We start from the raw sequence: 23,292 nt of genomic DNA on the forward strand, positions 1-23,292 counted from the left end.
CACTGTACATAATAAATCACTGCTTGCACCGAAGTCGGCTACCTGGGTCCGCCTCTTTCTTGTTCGCTCACTGACAGGTGCGAACGGCACATAACAACATCTAAGTCACTCATCATTTCAAATGCTGTTTATGTAATACAGCCTACTTTGCCTTCATTACTGAGAAATATTTATGCAATACAAGCTCAACACTCCTTCCCCCTCTTTTTAAAGGAAATTGCCACATTTGCCACAGTGTTATTTCCAAATAACATTTTGGTAATTCCAGGGTTAATAAGTACTTACAGGGCTATTAATCAATACCTTCTGAAAGTAATAGGCTAAGTAACAGAAACTGTGCTGCAAGGAAACCCAACACCTGCAGCAACCTCAATAGCTACAACATAGCTTTTAACTCCGCAGGAAAAAGTTTAATCTCTTTTGCAGAAGCAGCCGAGTGTTGTTTGAGAAAGCAGGTAAGTGTAAAAAAAAAGAATTTGAAGGTGACTAACATTTCTGTCTTCGATGACATCACTGAATTAGCTGTGGTTGACCTAATGCTCTATGTTTGACAGTTATTTCACGGTCTAATTGTTGTTCGTGGAGAATATTAAGGCAGCAGTGTGTCTGTTCACGTCTAAAAGCCAAGAGCAGTGCTACTGGTGAGCAATATACAAAGTGTTTGGGGCACGAATCTTGCATGATCTTAGGTGGAACGTGTAAACATTTACACAGGGGTATGAGTCAACTCATGTACTGCTTACATTTTTTCTCTCATTTCTCCTCCTCAATCTGAGTTGTTTTCTATTTTCTCTTCAAATCCTCATTACAGAGGCTCTGTGTGCTGCTCTATTCTAGCGCCTGTGGTTTGTTACTCTTACCAATCAGTTTTCCTGTTGCTGCAGAGGAACTGTGAGCACTGATAAGGACACTGAGAGCACATGCTTGCAATAGCGAGCTGGGGGGAGGAGAGAAAAATTAACAGATACAACGTGAAGGGCAAAAGGCTGGCTAATTGGAAAATTAATAGAGCTCATTACATGATTCTCAGTTGTTTTAGCAACCCTGGTGTCTCGACAGCTGTGAACGCGAGACTGCAGCTACAACAAACTGTGGACCAGATGGGGACTAAGATCTGGTTTGGGTCTCAACAGCAGCAGTGTGACTCAACAGAGCTGAGGTGGTGAAGTATCAGAAGATGTCCTTTGTGGGGTTGTCAGTACTAAGGAACAGACAAACCTCAAACAAACCTGCACAGGCAAGGAGACCTGCAGAAAACCAGGGAAGAAACTAAGCATATGAGGGAGCTGGAGTTTGAGGAACCAGGGCCTGAGGATCAAAGCACAACATATGCATGCTGATGCGCTCTGACTCTGGCAGGAGATGTCGAAGAGCAGGACTAAACGGAGGATCAGGCCCTGTTATTAGATCTTGCTCTGGATTGAAGACATTTTGCGCCACATACAGGAGGTGCTGTGACCCTGTCTGCCTGAGACGTGAGTCGACGTACTAAAAAATAGACGAGGAGGGACTGCGTGGGAGGAAGACAGCCATACAGCGTGAGACAGTCAGTTTTAAGTGGAAGCTGGGGGAGTTTTCTTAAACTGGTCGGCTCCAGCAGGGCCAGAGCAGGCAGCGATGAGTCAGAGGAAGCTGACAAGACAACTGAGGTTATGGGAGAGCCCTGAGGGTCCCTTTCCTACACCCTCTCTCACCTCTCCTGTGTCACCGGTCAATCACTCTCATGGACACGGCTCTGCTCTGTTTCGGCGTATGAAACTGAACCGCAGTATTCAGGAGCGCAGACGCTCGTCTCAGTGTATTTGCAGGTACCGTTTTACATCCAAGTCAGTGATCTTTAATTAGGCCATTCCCTCATTAACCAGTTTTTCTTATATTAAAAAGATGCTGCTGTGGTGTATAATTGTTCGGCATCAGTTCAGATGAGGTGTGAATATTTGTGCAATATGACTGTAATAAAAGTCACTAAAGAAGACCTCAGGGCAAATTGTCTGGTGCACACACAGATGAATTACATTTTGGGCAGTGCTAAATTCAGAATATTGAAGTCTCATAATTACTCACAAGGTTTGCAGGGGAAAGAGAGGGGATGGATTAGTGGGTGCAGCTTTCAGCGTGTCCCCCTGGCAGGTGTTTTGGATGTGTTCTTCATTACTGAGGAAACGTGTTTAATGATAATTTAATCTGTTGCAATATTCACAAACCCTTGTGGGGAGAGGAGTTTCTCCTAATTGGACAATTTAAGAAGTAAATTCTAAAAATATCACACATACATGCTTAATTTTAGAAGTTAAAGTGAAAACTGTTGACAACAACAACAGTTTGAGAAGTTTTGGAGGAGTGGGGAGATTCTGTGGAGATAAAAAATGATCTTACATTAACAACAGATGCTGCAGCTACACTGAAATCTGCTTCTCTATCTGTCCTTGTCATCCCAATGTTTGACTGCAGCCTGAGAGTGACAGTTATATATTAACAATGTTTTATACAGAAGCCTTGAGTCTGTTTTAGTGAATAACAAACCAAACAATGTCTCAAGCACAATACTGTTTACAAGTATTGTCAGATAAATTATCTGTTTATACCGTTACTACAACATTCTCCACCACTGTGTTGTTACATGATGCCAAACTGTAAAATCCTGTTCAAACAATACTAACTTCATTTCTTGGAAGCAAGTTCAAATCACTTTTTCATCCCAGAAAAAGTTGTTCTGAGGTACTTTTGTTGAAGGCTCCTGGAGAATAAAGGTTTGATGACACTAGGGGCCAGGTGTATAAAGCTCTGAGTAGATTCATGACGAAAACTGTGTAGGCACTAAGACAGAAATGAATGTATGCGTTGTTTTCGTCAGATTTATAAAGCAGCACAAAGCCTGGTTCTGCTTTATAAACCTCAATAGCCGAGGTATGTGGCAAACATGCACGAGCTTCTTTTCCACTCTCACCTTTAGCCATAAATAGATGCAGACACGCCTTTAATCGGTCGTTTGCATATAGAAACGGTCTCTGAACCGTACGGTATTAGACATGGCAATGAAAGCAATGCCCAAGAAGAAGTGAGTAGTGGACACAAGGAAAGATGATTTGTTTTTGGTGGTCTTGATTCAGGGGTCACGAACAGAAAAAAAGCTGCTGAATGGCAAAAAAATCAGTGTCAGAACTGGTCTGACTGTAAGCAAGAGGCAGAAAAGGGCATATGTGCGGCCAAAGAGAGCATGAGTGCAACAGAAGGACCAACACTGGTCGTTTGCACATAGAAACGGTCTCTGAACCGTACAGTATTAGACTGCATTATCTGCCGCAGTTTGGGCCATTCAGCTTTACAGGTTCAGAAGGAGTTCAATTCATTGTTTCTCCCCTTAAAACCACATTGTTGAGATCCTCCGGTGAAGCAGAACAGCCAACTTTACGCACGACCTTTAAAATGCTGCTATTTATAGAGCGTTGTTTTAAGCACATTCACCTGTAATGGCTTATTGTTAGGCTAGTGGTGTCTCAATCATCAATCAATGAAAATAGATTAATAACTATAATATCAGCAGTTTAGAGAAAAATGTAAGTCTAAAATGAAAACAGGATCATTGACATCAAAGGCAAAAGAAATAAGAAAAACTCCTTAGGCCAACATAAACGTAATGTATAAAACCACACTGTATGAACTTAAATAAAATGTAAACCGCTAAAAAAATAGTGCAAGCTGTTTAAAATTGGATGTCTTCACCATATCACAACTTCTGAAACCGTGTGTACGCATGGTCTATGTGTGAGGTGCGCATTGTGTTTATACATACCACATCATATGTAGGAAACACTGACTGTAAAAACCATGGACAGGCTCAGAGCTCCCCGAAGTGAAGTCACAAAAACCAGATCGCCCTGATGGCCAGTACATCCCGCCTCCTCCATGTTAATGGATGGGACACTAGCAACACTAAAAACTCAAAATCATTTTTCCTAGAGGTCACTTCTGTCGTTTTTGGTAGATATTATCATGCGGATGTGTGTACAAGTGGTCATTTTTCTGGTAAGGTTGCTTTTAATAGGTTATTTGATGAAAGAGGTGTAGGCCTGATTCAGTTAATTTCACAGGCTTGATTGTCTGATGCTGTCCCTCCGCTTCTAGTTGCTGCCGCGCAGAATCTGATTGCAGGAAATTAAGATGGAAGCCGCTGTATTCAGGACAGTTTAGCGTCATTTTTGCATAGTGAAGAGAAGCGTTGTGCATCTGGCCCCAGGTCTTGGTGAAAAAGTGAAGTATGTAACACAAGACATGTGTTTCTGGGTCCCCTTTGGCTAAGATCAGTTTTGAATGAATCTGGCAGACTGGAAAATTTAGAAATTCAAACCGACTACAGTGTCTTTGGATGCTAACATCCGCCTCTTCTCCTTTTCTCTTGTTGATATTTCCTGATAATAAGTTAGTTTCATGTAGTCTTATCTTAACATGCATGAGTAACAATAGCTGGTTGAATCCTCCAGGTTAAAAGAGTCTCAGTCCAAATCAACAAGCCTCAGTCACTTTGGCCCAGAGAGAAGCTGCTGTTGATGTGGCTCATTTTGCTCACTTCAACACAGTTCACTCTAAAATGTGATTTGTTAGTAAAGTGTAATTCTCAGAGCGGCCGGTGGCAGTCTGCCAATCCAACAGCAATGCAGAGTCACAGCTGTATGGGTTCATGCTGTATAGCTGTCTGTCACATCTTACGTTTTTCAACTTCCTCTCTAAGGAGGAAGGTAAAGGAGGGGGAATTTGATGGTTTATGCTTCAGTGTTTAGGGTTTATCTTGGCACTTTTTGGTGTCACTACCAGGTAAGAGTAGCAGCAGTGAAACAAACACCAAAATTAACAGTAAGAGATTTAAACCTAATTTCCATCCTGTCCTCTCTAACCCTTCAGCTTTGATTCGGAGAATGGTCCCTCACCAGGCCGCAGTCCCATGGATTCGCAGGCGAGTCCTGGGTTGGTGCTCCATCCTTCTTTCCCCCAGAGTCAGCGCAGGGAGTCCTTCCTGTACCGCTCAGACTCAGACTATGACACATCCCCCAAAACCATGTCACGCAACTCCTCCATCAACAGTGAGGGGTAAGCATGAAGCCATCATCTTGGATCCATCACGCGGCAGACACAGCTGAAATGTTTCTGAAACCCACAGTGTTCACTCATACACATGCACCACAGTCACTGCACATTGTCCCAATCAACACAGCACTGGTTATAATTGCAATTATGCAAGCATTATGCTAATGACATCATGATGAATCCTCTTAATTTTTGCTCTTTGTTTCTTGGCTTGTCTTCCGGTAAGTTGAAACCTTCCAATAATATGTGTTTCAGGATTATTGCTCTGTTTAGATACATGCAGGTGTTCGTAAGCCTTCAGCTCACAGATGCAGCCTTTCATATAAACACAGATACTGTGTGCCTCAGCTGCTCAAACCACTCACATTCATCTCACTCTCTGTATCTTATTTTCATCTTTTGTGCTGCAGGCATGCCGAAGACATGATCGTCACCCCTTTCGCTCAGGTATGTTTTTCTTATGCACCTCATCTGACATGTTTAATTGCTATAAATGACTACAAAAGGTGGCTAATTAGCACAGTGAACTCTTCCTCCCTCCCTCCTCTTTCTTTCCCTCCTACACTATCCATCCATCCCCCAGGTGTTGGCCAGCCTACGAACTGTAAGAAGCAACTTCACCATCCTCGCCAATGTCACAACACCCACTAACAAGTCAGTATCATGCTGTCAAACACCCCTTCCCCCCACTTACACTCATCACGACTGGCTGCTTAGTTTGCAGTGTGTGTTTGATAATGTCTCTTTCTTCTTGTACCCATGGGGAAACACTTTTGCCATCATGATTTACCAGTTTATGATTATCAAACTATGCTCACAGAAAATATGATCTGCATTATATGGCATCTCTCCAACTCGCTGGCTAAGGCCTAAATGCAGAGAGCACCATGGCTCAGATGTATGTCCCTGACTCTGTATCAGACAATGGAGACAGTCAATAACACTAAAATTATTTTCCTTTGTAGTGCAGTAGAGAGAAAGAGCACGAGTTGGCAGGCTTTTAGCTCCACGTCAATATGTTATATAAAGCCATGCACCACAGAATTATCAGAATCTATAATTATGCAGTGTTGTGCCCTGAAAGTGCCTCCATCACTATACAATTATGAAACCATGAAGGCTATTTAAGAGGAGGGTATACTATTTTTGCAAACTAGAATATTTGAAGTGAAATATAGACACTTTTATGGACTTGAAAAGATTTGCACACCGCAATTCAATATTCCAAGACATATAGACATGCTCTGCTCCATTTGTCTGTTTGTAGGGACATATAAATGAATAACATACATAACAATACCTAGATCTCCTCTGAGTCTTTTGCTGTTTCATCCTGTAATGCTGGAGCTGTGCTGAACCCCAGCAGGGGGAAGCAGTGTGTAGCTCTCCCTCTGATGTGATGATGTTTTTGTCCACAGGAGGTCACCAGTGACAAGCCAACCCACTGTTCCCCAAGCTACGCTCTCTGGTATGTTATTGGCCAAATAAAACTCTTAGTCTGAAGAGTCCCATGGTCCCCTCACACACATACTACTCCTCCCACACTCCCCACATATTACCATCACTGATGAAAATGACTGTAAAACATCACAGAGCATAAGGTGGCTATTAGTGAAGGATTGTTTGATTAACTAGACTGTGCAGAACAAATAACTAATATGATTACTGGTATAAAACAATGTGACAGCATGGGAAAACACGAGTAGCTTTGATTTAGCTGTTGTGTTATTCTGCATATTAAAAGATCTGGCAATCAGTTTTAGTGGTCATATATCCCATGATTTGAATTTTGTTGGTGGACCTGCCTGTTTGTGTACACTTCGATTTCTAGAAGCTTTTTTTCCCAAAGTAGAATTATAAACAAATGCATGTAATTTTTATCATATGTGGACAAGATGGACAATGTTCAACTCTGTAACTATAAATGCCAATTAGTGTCAGCTTACTGAGTGACAGGCCACATATCACTTTAAAAGAAGACATTCCATCAGGTCATCACTGTTTCTATGCCATAATAAGTGATCTTCATCTACTCCTGGTTTGAATATTCTCTCTCTCTCTCTGTGTTTGTGCATCTGTCCTTCCCAGAGGAGACATACCAGCAGATGGCTCGGGAGACTCTGGAGGAGCTGGACTGGTGTCTGGACCAGCTGGAGACCATTCAGACCCATCGCTCAGTCAGTGAGATGGCCTCCAACAAGGTGCACAACTGTCCACAAACACACACACACACACACACACACACACACACACACAATGTTCCTGTTACTGCAAAACTGCTGAACTTGGCTCAAGCCATCTGACAAGATGTTGTGTGTCAGCCAGTTAAGTGTGTGCAAGTGCACATTACCAAATCGGTCCCTAATAGTAGATGACTTTGTAATGTGAATGCTGTAGGTCCACTCTTTTTTCCCTCACAGGTATTGCAGTGACAGACAAATGATAACTTTTCTGAATTGTAAAAGCCTGTCTCATTGTGTTATACACAGCTGTGTAGCGGTGTGGGGTCACACAAAAATCCAATCACATTGCTCTCTCACTCAAACTTCCCCTTCAAAAATCCTAAGGCCATTTCCATTTTCAGTGTAAACATGTGGAAAGAGTCAAGCTTTCAGCATTAGACCAAAGTTGCAGTCAAACAGCAGTTAGCATTTTTTTTAGATTGTATGTGACTCCTATAACTTTGATTAGCTCCATACAAGTGATTCAGACCCAGTGTTTTGCAATAGCACAATTTATTCGCAAATTACTTCTTTTACTGACTTTATTTTGTCTTTTCATTCACTGTAATGTTGCTAGAGACACCGGAGGGAAAACTTTTATGCCAAAACAAAGGCCTACAACTGCAGTTTCATCTCATGCACTCTACACAAAGCTAAGTCTTAACTGATCAGAGTAGTCCTACAAATGTTTTAGCAACTGCTAATGAAGGGACCAAGGATGGGTCATGTTTGCAACTATTAGAGTTTTTCCACCACAGGAACTTCAGTAGCCAGAACCTGGAGCATTCCTACCTGTAACTTGCAGAGCTTTATAGGCTGTTTACGCAGGAGCGGCGCTGAGCAGAGGATGTCATGTCAATAGCAAAAATGCTTGTTAATAATGCATGCAATAAAATATGCCAGTAACGAAGAGTAAACAAGCAGCTTATCAAACATCTGTTCAACAAGCAGAACACAAACTTGCAGAAATGACATTTTCACCGCTTTTCCTCTAGTCAATGTGCTAGTCCTCATTTTACCTCTAAACTAATGAGTGAACTCCCCATTTTACCTTTAATCTAATAAGTGTACGTTTACATGCTGTGACTGAGAGTCTAATACTTGAGTCATGACAATGTTTACATTCAGCCAATCATGGGTGACAACCTTATGGGCATGCACCCTTTCTTCCCTCAAGTACCTGGAACCTAAGCACAACTGTCCACAAACACACACACACACACACACACACACACACACACACAATGTTCAATGTACTATCACTGTCCATCTTTGTCAGTGTTAACACAAGATGGCGCCAAGTTTCCTGATAAACAACATACTGTAAACAGTGTAGTTCTCACATGAACATTTCATCACTTCCTGAGAAGTCATTAATAGTGAGTTGCTGTTGTTTCAGTCACAGGGTATAAAATACATTATTTCTACCATTTAAGCTTCTGCTCTTTGACAAACACAAACTGTGCAGCTCCAAGGTAAAGTTCACAACAGTTAATTAAAAAAAAAACAACACCCTGCTGAAACCTTAAACTTCAAGAGCTGTAAAAGCCTTCACCTAGCTTGTCCAGCCTCTTTTGTCACATTGAACCTTGACACATTTATTGTTTAGTAAAAGACAAGACAGCTGTTGAAGTAATTAAGCTGCTTTTGTAGAAAAAAAAATTGTGTGCTGAACATTTTTGTTTCCTGGGTTTGTTTGCAATCTTGTGGTTGAAATTTACAGTATTGATGAATAATAAGGTTGGTTTGTTTTTTATGCCACTGGTTAAATTAAAGTGGCAAATATCAGTTGGTGTGCATTTGCGTTTTTAACTACGACACATGCAGCCCGATTGCACTGGATTATGGCACTGTACATTTTGCTTATCTACAGCTACATGCCTATATATATGCACATGAGCAGGCTACTTAGGTGTGTATGCATTTGTGTTTGTGGGCAAGGGGACAGAGAAAGGAAGGTATAAGAAGGGATGGAAGGTGATGGTCTGTGGGTGAGGAGGACACTAGACAGAGGAGGAACAGGTCCCGGTGCTGATGTCTCTGCTGTAACCTTGGTTGCTATCTAACAGCAGCAGGGTCTGCCCTTCCCTTTTAGTTATTGGCTTGCCACTCTGACCACAAGCCATGTGGTCTGGGTAACAACCAATGCAAGAGAGGCAATGCTCCTTTAATAGTGTTGAGTCTTAAAGAAACAGCATCGTGTACCTTGTTTGTTTTATTCTAGAAATTCTTCCCATGTTGCACTGCACGGAAAATTCATGTCAGGGCTCTTCATGTTTACAATCAGTCAGGTTATGATGAAACGACTGAGGGAGATAACAGGAGAGGGCTTAAAGCACAACATGTACAGTATGTGCCTGGTGTGTGTATGTCTGTGTGTGTGTGCCCACATTTACATGTGTGCGTATACAATGTGCAAAGTCTCCTGGAGTAAATGCAGTCTGTTTGAATATGTTGCTGCCTTTGAGCAGCTGAAGCAAAACTACAGAAATCCTCCGCACTGTGCCAACATGGAGGTACACACATGGATATTCCCACTCAGTCTCTCACTCTTACTCACAACCTTGCACCCTCACTCACACACATATTTTCAGCAGACGTGCATGCTGTCTGGTCGCACATGCGCACTCAGGCTGAGAGCAGAAGCAAGCACAGACACACAAATGCAGGCGCCTGCAGCCACACAGCCTGATTAGCTTGCAAGAGCTGTCTACAGCATCCATGGAAATGGCGCAGAAGGCAGAGCACTGGAATAAGAAAGGCTGCCTAAAGCGACAGGATTAGAGACTCTGGTGGTTTGGGCAGCTGTGGCATGGATTGACTCAGAGCAGGGGACTGGGCTACAGGCAGCCTGACTGACTGTGGACTGACTGTTTCTGGGATCAGTGTGAGACGGCACAGATGAGCTGAGGCACTGGTAGGACTGGGCCGGGCCTCTGGATCCGTACCATGGGGGAGGGGCAGTCGACGCAGGGAAAGGGAGCGTGTTTTTCCAGACCACAGCACTGGTGTGGTTCCTCAGCCTGACCATCTACTACAGGCCTGCCTACATCCCTCTCTGTCTTTTTCTCTCTCAGCCTTCATCTTTGTTTTTCTCTTGCTATCAATCATCTGTTGCCCTCCCTTCCCTTCCCCAATGTTCCTGCTATCATCCAAGCTCCTTTTGCCTCCCTCATTTAATACTACAGTCATCTTTCTATCCAGCTGTCACCGTCTCTATATAGTTCTCACCTCCATCATCTGAATGTGTTATTGCTAATTGTCAAGCAGCACAGCTGTCACAACTATTTTTTTTTTATTTACATCTCCCGTACATTCCTACTCATATTCTCTATCAGCTCCTTAGGGTGCCCTTCAGACGGTCCCTCGCTCTCTCGCTCCATTTCCATCCATCTTCTCTCTTTCGGCTCGCATCCACTTTTACCCTGCAGTGACTGTAGATTTGGGCCAGTCTGCTGAGCAAATGGGATGAGATGTAGTCTCCACAGCAGCCAGATCCAGGGGGCTCCTGGTCTGCCCATCAGGAGGACCCTCATCTTTGGACCACACTGAGGCTGGAGCCTGACTCCGGATTGACTTGGTGGCCTGATTTGGGGTGTTGCATGTAGGCACGGACAGTCTGCGCCAGCAGCCCCTGCCCTCACCCCCTTCCCCTTTTCCATTGCCCCCTCTCGGGGCAGCCATCACTCTGGAGTGTCCCGGCTTGACTGGCTGTGGCCTTTCCCCACACACCCTGAAGACGTCCCAATGCCACTGGGGCACCTGCACTGCCTCCACCCCGCTCCACTACCACACCTCCTGCCTGTGCCACCGGCCCAAACCCCCCGTCACCCTCAACATGGGTGTGGTGGAGGCCATTGACCCAGCGCCGTCACCCTGCCCCTCACCTGTACCAGGGGGTTACAGGCTGCACCGGTCCTCCAGCTACAGCCCCCTGCAGGGGAGGGCAGGGGCAGAACTGGACCTTGGTGCCACTGCCGGAGGGGTTCTGGAGGGGGCAGGGACGGCGGCAGAGCGCAGGACACCCTTAGTGGACCTGTTCTGTGAGACCTGCTCCAGGCCCTGGCTCATCAGCTGGTGGGACCAGGTAGGACTTGAAGGGCTTGCACAAGGCAAACAAGGCCTGGCAGTGGCCATCTTGGATAGATGCTGTGAACTCTTCAAGTGTTACTGCTACTTCTATGCATGCATCAACAACTCATCTGTTTGCTATCTGGTCGGTGGATGTTATGTGCTTATAAGGGAGTATAAGTACAATGTGCTACATGTGGACTAGCTCCTTATATACTGGATATGTGATGGTGGTGGCTGGTGTTGTGTCTGACAGTGGCTTTGTGAGAAGGATATTGCTGACTGTCTTCTTGTACATAACGTACACATGAATCCACTGTAGAGGAACCCTATTAATTCTGCTCAGTGTTTCTACATTGCAGCACTGCTGTAAACAAAGGAACAATATCACTCTTTTATGCAGCATCTACAGTACATTTCTGTCTTTTGAGAATAAAGAGCTGCTTAAAATCTAAGAAATTGCTTTGGGTCTTTAGTGAGGCTGCCCTCAGGTTGGTCTCACTAAAAACTTGCAGTCTCAGTGAAATACAATGCATATTTTTTTAGGTGTACCACTACTCTGCATCTATAAAATGTATAAAATTAGACACTGGGGAAGGTTTCTATACTATGTCAGCTCTGCCATTATGTTACCAAAACTAATTATTGCCTTTGTCTTTACCCTTTCATTGAATTACACTCATAAAATTTGTATTATATTATTTACTTCCGTTGTCATGGTTCCATCTGAATCAAAATGTGCAGGATATAGTTCAGTGAAAGGTCACATTGTGCATGTGTGTGCATTTGTATATCAGTTTTATTTATGATCAGACAGGATAGAGCCCCTTGCATATCCAGGTGTACAAGAGTGTTGTTTGTCCTGGCACTCAGACTGGCACTGTGGAAGTGTTGGTTGGCAGCTATGACTCAGCGTTACAGCATTAGGGAAGGAAACTATGAGAGGAAGAGAGAGAGAGAGTGAGACAGGAGGAGGAGGTTTGGCCTGAGCCTGCTGCTTAAGTGTGCCGCTGTGCTTGACAAGCGTTCCTTGCTCCTGATGACTGATTTTACCTGATGGCCTTTACAACTTGTACCTATTTTCTTGACCTATCATGTAATGAGCGCCTGACTGGATAGGATGGAAAAAAAGTGACAACTGAGATGAACAGAGTGAAAGATGGTGGGAATGCGCGAAGTGTGTGAAATGGCAAAAATGCAAAGTGAAAGCTGTGACTGAGGGGGATTTTAGGGCTTGAGGGCAGTAGTTGAGAGGGTTGTTTACCTCGAGAGGGAGGGAGGAGCAGACATAAGCGACACAGAGAGGAAGACAGTGGAGGAGGGGAGGGTTGACCTTGGTAAAGGTCAGAGACACCTGCCTACTCCATCAGATTGTCACCCAAGCAGCTACTGCTCTCACATCAAGCTGAAGGACTGACTGTGAGGAGGCAGTTGCCATAGCAACTGCTCTGGTTGCCATGGAGATTGTTATGTGTGAAAGATCAGTCAGTAGGACACAGACTCAGGGGTCTTGTTTGAATCGCATAATACCTTAAAGTGACTTGTGCGACAGGGAACTGTCAAGCCTCCAAATATCAGGTTTATCTGCAGGTGCAAAACATTACATAAAATCTGAACGAACATTCTGGAACATGTTTTTCTGTCTGCAGGGATAATGTAGTCACTTAGATGATATTTGTATCTGTATAGCGAGGACCTGCAGCCTAGCTGTTAATGATTGCCATGTAGATGTATGAAAAACAACATATATGAACATGCCATATCCAACACAAAGCAATCAAAATGCTAGCACACTGGAGCAGGGTATTGAACAGTATGTTCTCATCTGAGAAAAAGAGGAGGCATGATTCACAATTGATTTTCTCACCCGTTAGTGAATAGAGCTAGATTCGGGGTGATAATTTGTTTTCTCATATTTGAATGATGTGTTATGTGTCATTGCAAATAGGATCTAAAGTACAATGCTAATTCTGAAGGTTTACCAAACTGCATGTCTCTACATTTTTCAATATGCCAGTAACATTTATGCTTTTACTTTACTACTATTCAAGTCACTCACTTTCTGTCCCCCCCACACACACACTTCATACAGTTCAAGAGGATGCTGAACAGGGAGCTTTCCCATTTGTCAGAAATGAGTCGCTCAGGGAACCAGGTGTCAGAATACATCTCCACTACCTTTCTAGGTAAATCAAACCCGCCGCCCATTTGTGATCAACCAGTAGCTCAACTCCCTTATACAAGACGTCTCCATCCTGGCTGACCTTTGACTGTTGATCCTTCCAGATAAGCAGAATGAGGTTGAGATCCCATCCCCGACCTTGAGGGAGAGGGAGAAGCCCATGTGTCACATTAGTGGTGTGAAGAAGCTCACGCACAGCTCCAGCCTTTCCAACTCCTCCATGCCTCGCTTCGGCGTGAAGACTGAACACGAAGATGCATTAGCCAGGGTAAATGGATGGAAAGGCAACCTACCAGATGCAAGTTATTGCATACACATGCACATAAAGCCATACAGTAGATAACTAAGACTATAAAAGACTCAAAAATACAGGTTAAACATATTTCCTCCTACTCTCCTTGACATATTCCTTCTATGTAAAAAAAACATTTGCATTTTCACACATTTCTTTAACTACACCCAATTATGTGAAAAACTAAAGGAAACTGCATGATTTTTTCTTTTTCATATTGATCTGTCAGAAACTGAGCAAGAGCTGTTTGGAAAACAATGTTTTGCACATGAACAGAAGCCAGTTTCACCAGAGGCAAAAACAAAACACCACAAAGCCATGTAGCTACAATCCATGTTGTTTCACGTGCATTGTGATTGAATCTAATTCAGTACAAACTGTTGGATTGTTGTGCTGATGTGTGTTAATGCTGTGCCTTCAGGAGCTGGAAGACTTGAACAAGTGGGGCCTTAATATTTTTCGTCTGGCAGAATTCTCTAATAACCGACCCCTAAGCTGCATAATGTTTGCCATCTTCCAGGTGAGAAACAATGGATTATACAGCAGCATATAAACTAGATTCAAAGTGTTTATTGTCATATGTACAGTAAGGAAATATGTTTCCCTGCACAATGAAATTCTTCCTGTGCTGTCCACAATGAATGCCAAACAATATAGAGTCTAAATGTAAAATAAAAAATAGATACATAGTAATACAAAATAAAGGTACTATAAAAACAGCAAGTGAAAAAAATATATATATATAAGAATATATGCTAGACTCATCTGAGACCATGACCACTGTGGACTTTTCCTGCTGCAGGAAAGAGATCTACTGAAGACCTTTCGGATCCCTGTGGATACATTTGTCACTTACGTAATGACCCTGGAGGACCACTACCATGCCAATGTGGCCTACCACAACAGCCTCCATGCTGCAGATGTCACTCAGTCTACTCATGTTCTGCTATCCACACCAGCTCTAGATGTAAATTCCTCTACGGGTTTACCATTGTCAAAAACATAACACTCCAAGATCATTTGTCATCTGTAGTTTAACTGATTGTTTCCCTTTCCTATCTTTAATCTCTCTCTGATAGGCTGTGTTCACTGATCTAGAGATACTGGCTGCATTATTTGCTGCTGCCATCCATGATGTGGACCATCCAGGGGTGTCCAACCAATTCCTCATAAACACCAGTGAGTCAAAACTGAGATTAAGAAATGATTTTAAAAACAAGAAAATGGGAAAAACAGAGGTTGTTATGATGGCAGGGGCAAACAAATAGCTGCTCTTCATTTATAAAAGACAATGAATTCAGATTCAGTTCCCCTGAAATGTGTGGTATCTGACCATAACTAGAAAGAACCAAGAAAGTAAGGAAAGCAATATAAGAAGAGAATGGCAAGTCTTGTCTTTTCAAACTTGGTAAAAGTCACATGTTTTAAAACGGTATAATGCAGGTGAGAATTAGATGCGGCCACATTTGTAGGTAACCTACCTACCTAGTATTTGTATAAACTGCTGTTTTTAAACTTTTATTCTCAGTATTAATCATGTTACATCTATACATTTTGAGATAGTACCATCCCAGTCTGGTGCTAATGCTGATCACTGGAGCACGGTGATGTAATTACCATATGTGTTTTTGACTCACATGTTATATGGTGCTTCCCTCAGACTCAGAGTTAGCCCTGATGTATAATGATGAGTCTGTGTTGGAGAACCATCACCTAGCTGTGGGCTTCAAGCTGCTTCATGAGGACAACTGTGACATCTTCCAGAACCTCAGCAAGAGGCAGAGACAGAGCCTGAGGAAACTTGTCATTGATATGGTGAGAGCAAACTCATTCTGAATGATGAAGATACTGTATTTCTTTATCTCTCTTCATCTGCTCCTGTGATTCTCTGTCATCACTTAGAACTTTTTCATCCATATCAATTTTTTCCCCAGGTTTTGGCAACAGATATGTCTAAACACATGAGTTTGCTAGCAGACCTCAAGACTATGGTAGAAACCAAGAAAGTCACAAGTTCTGGAGTACTGCTGCTCGACCACTATACTGATCGCATACAGGTGAAATGTCACTTTCAAGCTTTTTTAAACAAGTAACATCAATCATCAGTTTTGACACTGAGTAGATGTTCTGATTCTGAGGAATGAACATTAGGTGAGCATTGATAGGAGATATTCTGTTAATTCTGAGTGCTACAAAAGCAAAAAAGAAAGCTTGGCAGGATGTAGACACTTGTAGAGGTGAAGTGAAGGGATATTTGATGAGCATGGCAGGGTGGCTGGGCAGAAAACCATTTCAGGTGAAGGCATTTTTACTCTGCAGTGTCAAAGTGTAGCGTCTCTGCGAGATGCAGCTTGTATGTAGAAGATACGGTCTTGCATGAATTACATATTGCTTCTTGTTATGCTGAGTACATATAAAGCACATGACGCCAGGGCTTGTTTGTATTTTCTCATTTTTCTTTAAGTATCTTTCTTTAGCTTAGAAATAACAAGAGGTTGAAACATGTGATTTAAAAACTCTCAGTTTTAAATCTGTAGGATCAAGTAGACAATGCTTAAAAGTTTTTGATGTATAATACTTTGCTTTGACAATAAAGATGGAGAGATGTTTCGTGGGGCAGTTCTTGCAGTAAGAAACAGCTACCTCATATTATCTTGATTGAGTTCAAGGGAGGGTGAGGTACCAGCCACACATGCAGACATGTATTTGAATGTCATACAGAGAAGATCAGAGGTTCATCAATTCATCCACAAATTGAAAACCTGAGGTATCATAAACAGTTCATTAGAAAAAAAAGAAACACGCTAGTGGTTTCCCAGAGGTTCCAGTCTCTGTATGAGTATCAAGGAGGAGGTTAGATATTTACAGTTTCTAATTTAAGAGCTCAGGAGCATCCAAAATAGCGAAGGGTGCAATTTTGTTTCTTTGTGCCAGTTTGAATCATGGGTTCGAATAAGATGTTCTATGATAATTATATATTTCAAGAGTTTTGCAAAGGAATGAACAACCACACTAGTCTGTAGTTGCTGACATTAGGTAAGAATTGTTCATGAGCTGTTGTTTAACTACATGATTTGAAGGCAAATAGCTAAATGTCACAGATTTGATGATTAACACTGAAAGAGGGAGTCGGAGGGATGTGATTGCAGTGCTAAAAGATAAATGTTTCAGCACTTTGTTGTGGGGAGAGGAGAAATAGAAGTGAAGCCAGAGCCAATACAGTGGTGAGTAGAGAGGACACCTTTGAGTGTTTTGAATATGACAATTAATGATAACTGTGAGCTGAAATGGAGAAGGGAGGAGCAGCTGATGAGGTGCTTGGAAAAGAGGAGAAAGGTAAAGAAAATTTTGGAATTAAGCAATTATTGCAAGCAATTAATAGAGCAGAAAAGAAGAACGAAGAAATGTAAAGAAGTAAAAAAGGTCATCAGAAATCCGAGTTTGAGCCAACTCCTGTCAGCTGTTTGGGGATTTGTTCATTTAAAACACAAAGCATCAAACAACCAGAAGGACAGAGAAGGTTAAGGGCAGATGATTCCCATGCATATTTGAATCTACGGTGGCATAAGGTGCTTACAATGTTGCATAGGCAGTAGTGAGTAAAATGCAGGTATGTGTTTGTGCAGGTTTTAAGGAACATGGTGCATTGTGCTGATCTGAGCAATCCCACAAAACCTCTGGCTGTGTATCGACAATGGACAGAAAGAATCATGGAGGAGTTCTTCAGGCAGGGAGACAAGGAGAGGGAGCGAGGGATGGAGATCAGTCCCATGTGTGATAAACACACTGCTTCTGTGGAAAAGAGTCAGGTAAATGATCGGCTCAAAAGTTTACATGCATGGATATGATTCTGTACACAACTGGTTAACTGTGATAAATGCTGTAGGTGGTGTGATAACTACAGTGCAGACAGCGATCTGTCATCTCTGATCACAGCAGTTTTCCTCATACATTTTGAATGCTGATTTGCAGGAAATGAAATGACACCACTGTGCTAGTTTATATGATGCCAGTCCTACTTTTCTTCTCTTGATGCAGGTGGGCTTTATTGACTACATTGTCCACCCACTGTGGGAGACATGGGGAGACCTGGTGCACCCTGATGCCCAAGACATCTTGGACACTCTAGAGGACAATAGGGACTGGTACCAGAGCACTATACCGCAAAGCCCCTCGCCACCTCCTGTGGGCCAGGGCAAGGATCTAAATGCCTGCATTGACAAGTTTCAGTTTGAGCTCACCCTTGAAGACAGCTCTCTGAGAGATCAGAGAGATGAGGACGCCAAACCCATGAAAAATCATCTGGCACAGGACTGTAGTCATGGGGAGGGGGAGGAGGATAAAAAGGAGGAAGAAGACATTATGGCAGAGGAGGACATAATAGAAGAAGAAGACGAGGTGGCAATGGAAGAAGAGGAGATGGAAGAGGAACAGGAGGCGCTGAAAGCTAGGTTGGAGGTGAGATCTGAAAAGGAGAGACTTTCTGACACAAGTCCTGTAGAGGAAGAGGAGGATTCTTCTTCACAAGCTGAAGATACATGAGTTCTGCTCCTGTATCTCCCTTTTCACTTGCACACATTATCTTGTTCATCCTTTCAGTGGCCAAACCAAGAACAAATAAGACTACAACGACAATACAGACCTTTAAATATATTTTTCAAAAAGGGAATAAATTAAAAATGCTTCAAGAGAAGTTACTTACACAGCAACTGTAGATTTGGAGGAGTGACAAGTCCTTTGACTGCTTTATAATGAATTTTAGACTGGCAGGAACTTAGAACAGCATTGATGATGGGCAACTGAAAATAGCGTAGCAGACTGGAATGCATACACATAAACGCACACAAAGCAACACACAAACACATAAGACACAACAGGAGTAAGTCATGTAGAATACATCAATGCAATGTGTGCATGCATCAGTCATGCAGTATAATTGCAGCCCATATTTACCCACTCCTTACACATACACATGCACATGCACTTGATTGTATGTATGTATGTATGAGTGCATTTACATGAGGGACACTGATCAGTAATGGGTCTCTTTGGAAAAAGCCATCTCTTAATGGAGTATTACCTAGTGTTCTGTCAGTATTAGTAATTCATGTTCCTTAGAATCTCAACAGAAACTGTTCTCCTCGGAAAAGCTACAGTCCAAGTGACTTTTTTTCCATTTCTGTCGGAAAGAAAACTAAGAAAATCCACAGAGTTGGAGGAGGAACGAGGGAAAATATCAAAGGAAAGGAAGATACTGCGATGAAGGGGCCGCTGGGTCCCACACCCCTTTTCCCTTTATGAGGAGAGTGCTACTGGTACAAGATGGCTCTGTGCCTTTCTGAAACACCAGCTTCCTGAATGGAGCTGTTGTGAAGCAATGCATTGTGGGACAGGAGTGTCTGATCCTGTTATCATTTACGATTGTCTCTTGTTAAAGATCTCTCTTTACTGTTCATGGTATTGTGGTGTGTATCTCACACATAGAATTTCTGTGGTGATATGTTTTAAGCTGTAAGTCTTCCTTTGTTGCTCTTCTGCTAATATAATAACTCAGAACTCTAGATGCAGAGCAATCACTACCACCACAACCACCAGTGGACTCTTTCCAGTTTGTTTTTGTTTCTTTTAGAAGGATCTTTTTTAAATTTTCTGAGAATAAGCCATGTGATGCTTTAAAGCATATGTTCTGCCTATTTTCTATTTAATGGTTGCTAAATATGTTGAAGAAATAATTATTTCATCAAAAGAACAAATTTTTACTCATCTCGCACCCATTTGCACTGTGTCTTTATGTCTCTGCATACACAACACTTCTCACCAAAGTAAAGGATGAGAAACTTCAGTTGATGAAGTGATTTGAAGGTCCGGATGAATAAGAAAATCAGGGAGGCTGAATGCCGGGGGTAGACGCATGATATGGCCAATAGGAAGTGTGACAGTCCCTAATCATCCTTGTCATGTTTGATGCTTTTTTTGCCTTAATGTCAGATACAGGATACATACCTGCCAGTATGTAGATTTCTAAGATATATAATAGATATCCTAGGATATTTATATGATGTCTGTATGTTTATTACTATATCAGTGTGTCTATACACAGTGTATCCAGCATTGCATTTTGAGGAGAAAGGAAAACATTGTCATCAATTAGTCATCATGTTGTTACTGTGCTCAGACCAACACAAAGAATGTGCTGTTTTTTTAATCAGAATGGTAAAATCTTATAGCTACCTGGAGACATGCAGAAAAAATAAGCAATTGGAGTTAAGATTTTGCAGGCAGTGGGAATGAATGATGTTTTTTCATGTCATCATGAAGAAGTTAATGTGTGTGTGTGTGTGTGTGTGTGTGTGTGTGTGTGTGTGTGTGTGTGTGTGTGTGTGTGTGGTCGTGTTTGCCTGCATTCTAATATGAAAACGTAAGCAAGTGATTAACAGAAAGAGAAGGCAGGATGCTAAAGACGTTGTCATGTGTGTCATTGTTCAATCACTAGTATCGCCACATCTTGTTGAATTGTGTTTAGGAATCGACCAGCACAGCTTAAATAGGTCACAGTTTGTTTAGGTGTTTGTTATTCACAGGGTACAAATAAATAAATAAAAGAACATGAGTGTGGTTCTTTTGAAGATAAGAGCAAGTTTCTGCAGGTCAGTAACTGAGCTTATCTGAAGACACCACAGCTCGATGCAACAGAAGCCTGTGTGTTTGACCTGCTCTGTCGCAGGATGGAGCAGAGCTGTGGGGCCACCACACAGGCTTACATTTAGTGGAATGGGAATTCAGGATTAATGTCGCAGTTACTTAAATAAAATACTCCCATATGCATTGCCCTTTTACTTTAAAGATGTTGCTTTATTTTTGTGGCTTCTTGTTCTGCCATAAGCTATAACAACACTAATATTTAATTGCCATACAAACACGATACTGTAGCAATTGTTTCTTATTCAGAATATTATTCAATTGATTGATTGCTGCCATTCTTTTTAAATGATGAAAAGAAAACCATGGTATGTGTTTTCTTTGAACAGTTTGTGTACAGTTTATTTTTATATCATTCTTGTGGATGGTCTGGAAAATGAATCACATGTTGATGATATAGCTATAAGCGTTGCCACTCTTGTATATAATGTAATATTAGAATGTAAATGATAGATTTATCCAAGTCACAGTGATTGACAAATAACCACTTAAGGTTAAGTAAACCAGTAAAACACTGCAGGCCACATCCTCACTTTTTCATTCTCTGATTATATTTTGCCCACCTGTACTAACAGTTTGTCACATTTTTAACTGTCCAGAATTAATGGTATCATTAAATATATTTGTACCAGCACTTAATTTTGGCAGGTTAGGAGACTGACAATGTGTTTCAGATGATGTACAGCCTGTGCCGGTGGTTTAGTCACTGGCGGTCCCTTGGTGATTATATCCCACTGTGCCAAATCACAGACCCTAATTGTGCGGTGGTCATTGTTGACGCCCTTTTAGAGACATAATTAAAAGAACCAGTCATTGTTTATTAAATTTCCATTTGATGGTGAACTTATTTGACTGATGAAGTCAGATATAGGGTGATATAGTCACAGAGAATGTTATACTTCTAAAGGAAATAAATGTGTCTTCATTTACCTTACTTAACCATTCCTAGAACTATCATCACCTTTGTTTCTTAGTAACTAGCACTAACAGCCTAAATGTCCCTCCCATGGTGGCCTAACTAGTTGGTTCCCTTTAGGGTTGATGTCAGGTTACTTTGTTGCAGACTGACTCCCTCTGAGAATAATTCTTTGGGCTTTAAATCATGTGTTTGTTCACAAATAAGAAAGATTATTCAAGGGAGAAAAAAAAACAACATGAAATAATTGTAATATTTGTAAATGATCTTGCTGTAATGTGTAAAATTGTGTCCAAGTTATTTTTTATTATATTATTTTTATGAAAGTAATTCCTCTTGAAAGAGCTGGGGTGTCATTTTGTGAATAAATGCATTTAATAAGCAAACATCTATATAGAAAACAATATTATAGTATATCAGTATATTTTTCTTTTATTTCACTGTTCAGTACTGTAAAGTGTGTTAAAAATACAAATAAACTAAAAATTTCATATTAAATGCAATACCATTCTAGTGTTTGCTATTATTGCAGTTTCCTAAAATGTTAGTGCAGTTTATTAGGTTGTTATTGAATGAATTGTCAGCATTTTACTTGTCTGTAGCCTATGCATTGTTTACATTCATACTATTCATTTATTAATCCAGGGTCTGGTAATATATATTTTTTTCTAAATGTAACAAAACTACAACAAGACTGGCTTATTAAATGTCCAAATTGGTTTCTAGTGTCAATGTTAAGTAGAGGCAACTCTGGTATAGGCTTGTACCCACATGCACACATCTTGCTTTTAACACTGATCACTATGTGCCTATCTGAGGCTGATATAAAAATGTGTACAAAATCACGGTATTTTATTAATGAGAGAATATGTTCACAGCCAATGCATTTGTTAAAAACATTTAAACTATTTCAGAAATACAATAGGCTAGTGTGAAAAAATCTTTACATGTTGCTTTAAATATTTAGATTCTTACAACACACAGAGTTGATCTACAAATTACAAATTGATTCTACATAATGACTCATTACAGCCAGAGTCATGGAGAACAGAGACAAGAGAAGTAAAGTGTCCTGCAACAGAATTGTATGGGTCCCACAGAGCCTGATGTCAACATCATGGAGTCAGTCTGGGATTACATGAAGACACTAAAACAGCCTAAATCTACAAAGAACAGCAGCAAGTTCCTCTAGATGCTTGGAACAACCACTGCCAAGTACCTTGAAAAAGCGTGTGTAAGTGTAGCTAAGATCATTTCTGCTGTTTTAAACGCAAAGTGTGGTCATATCAAATATTAACTTGATTTGTATGCATTTTTTGCACTATATTTAAAGAGGATTTTATGGGGCAAAACTCAGAATCAGTTTACAGAGAGGAAGACTTAGATAAAGCATGTGAGCAATTTTTAAATATATTTAAGAAAATATATGACAGGAACTGTCCTCGTAAGCAGTATAAAAACAAAAGGAATTACAGTGGGAAACCATGGATGAGTAAGGGATTACAGAATGCATGTAAAAAGAAGAATGTGTTATATAAGGAATTCATAAAGGACAGATCAAAGAAGGCGGAAGAAAAATATAAGTCATATAAGAACAAATTAATTGAGATTTTGAGGAGATGTAAGAAACTATATTACTCTAAAGTATTAGAGGATAATAAAAATAACATGAGAGGTACTTGGAATATATTAAATAAACTGATTAGAAATAGTTCCAGCAAGAGTAACTACCCCCAATATTTTATGGATAATGACACACCGGTCAACAGAATGGAGGATGCAGTAGATAAGTTTAACAGGTTTTTTGTGAATGTTGGTCCTAGTTTAG

The 23,292-nt window shown here is 41.3% G+C and overlaps 1 protein-coding gene across 4 annotated transcripts in view; it reads left to right on the top strand.

Moving 5' to 3' along the window:
* Positions 1-20,258, top strand: part of pde4a (phosphodiesterase 4A, cAMP-specific) — a 46,543-nt gene extending 26,285 nt beyond the window's left edge. Inside the window, exons 1-15 of one of the 4 annotated variants that reach the window (XM_020610448.1) lie at positions 1,467-1,808; positions 4,900-5,085; positions 5,493-5,529; positions 5,666-5,736; positions 6,501-6,550; positions 7,171-7,283; positions 13,468-13,561; positions 13,662-13,855; positions 14,271-14,369; positions 14,652-14,816; positions 14,929-15,028; positions 15,510-15,664; positions 15,784-15,906; positions 17,476-17,658; positions 17,888-20,258. In XM_020610448.1, coding sequence (XP_020466104.1) covers positions 1,618-1,808; positions 4,900-5,085; positions 5,493-5,529; positions 5,666-5,736; positions 6,501-6,550; positions 7,171-7,283; positions 13,468-13,561; positions 13,662-13,855; positions 14,271-14,369; positions 14,652-14,816; positions 14,929-15,028; positions 15,510-15,664; positions 15,784-15,906; positions 17,476-17,658; positions 17,888-18,391 — 2,265 coding nt within the window. In that variant the 5' untranslated portion in view covers positions 1,467-1,617 and the 3' untranslated portion in view covers positions 18,392-20,258. Of the gene's footprint in view, positions 1-1,466; positions 1,809-4,899; positions 5,086-5,492; positions 5,530-5,665; positions 5,737-6,500; positions 6,551-7,170; positions 7,284-13,467; positions 13,562-13,661; positions 13,856-14,270; positions 14,370-14,651; positions 14,817-14,928; positions 15,029-15,509; positions 15,665-15,783; positions 15,907-17,475; positions 17,659-17,887 lie in introns of those variants that run through there. The other 3 variants (XM_020610450.1, XM_020610446.1, XM_020610447.1) reach the window with 3 other exon arrangements.
* The last annotated feature ends 3,034 nt before the right edge of the window (positions 20,259-23,292 follow it).

This window comes from Monopterus albus, unplaced genomic scaffold (genome assembly GCF_001952655.1).
Source record: "Monopterus albus unplaced genomic scaffold, M_albus_1.0 scaffold105.1, whole genome shotgun sequence".
NCBI lineage: Eukaryota > Metazoa > Chordata > Actinopteri > Synbranchiformes > Synbranchidae > Monopterus > Monopterus albus.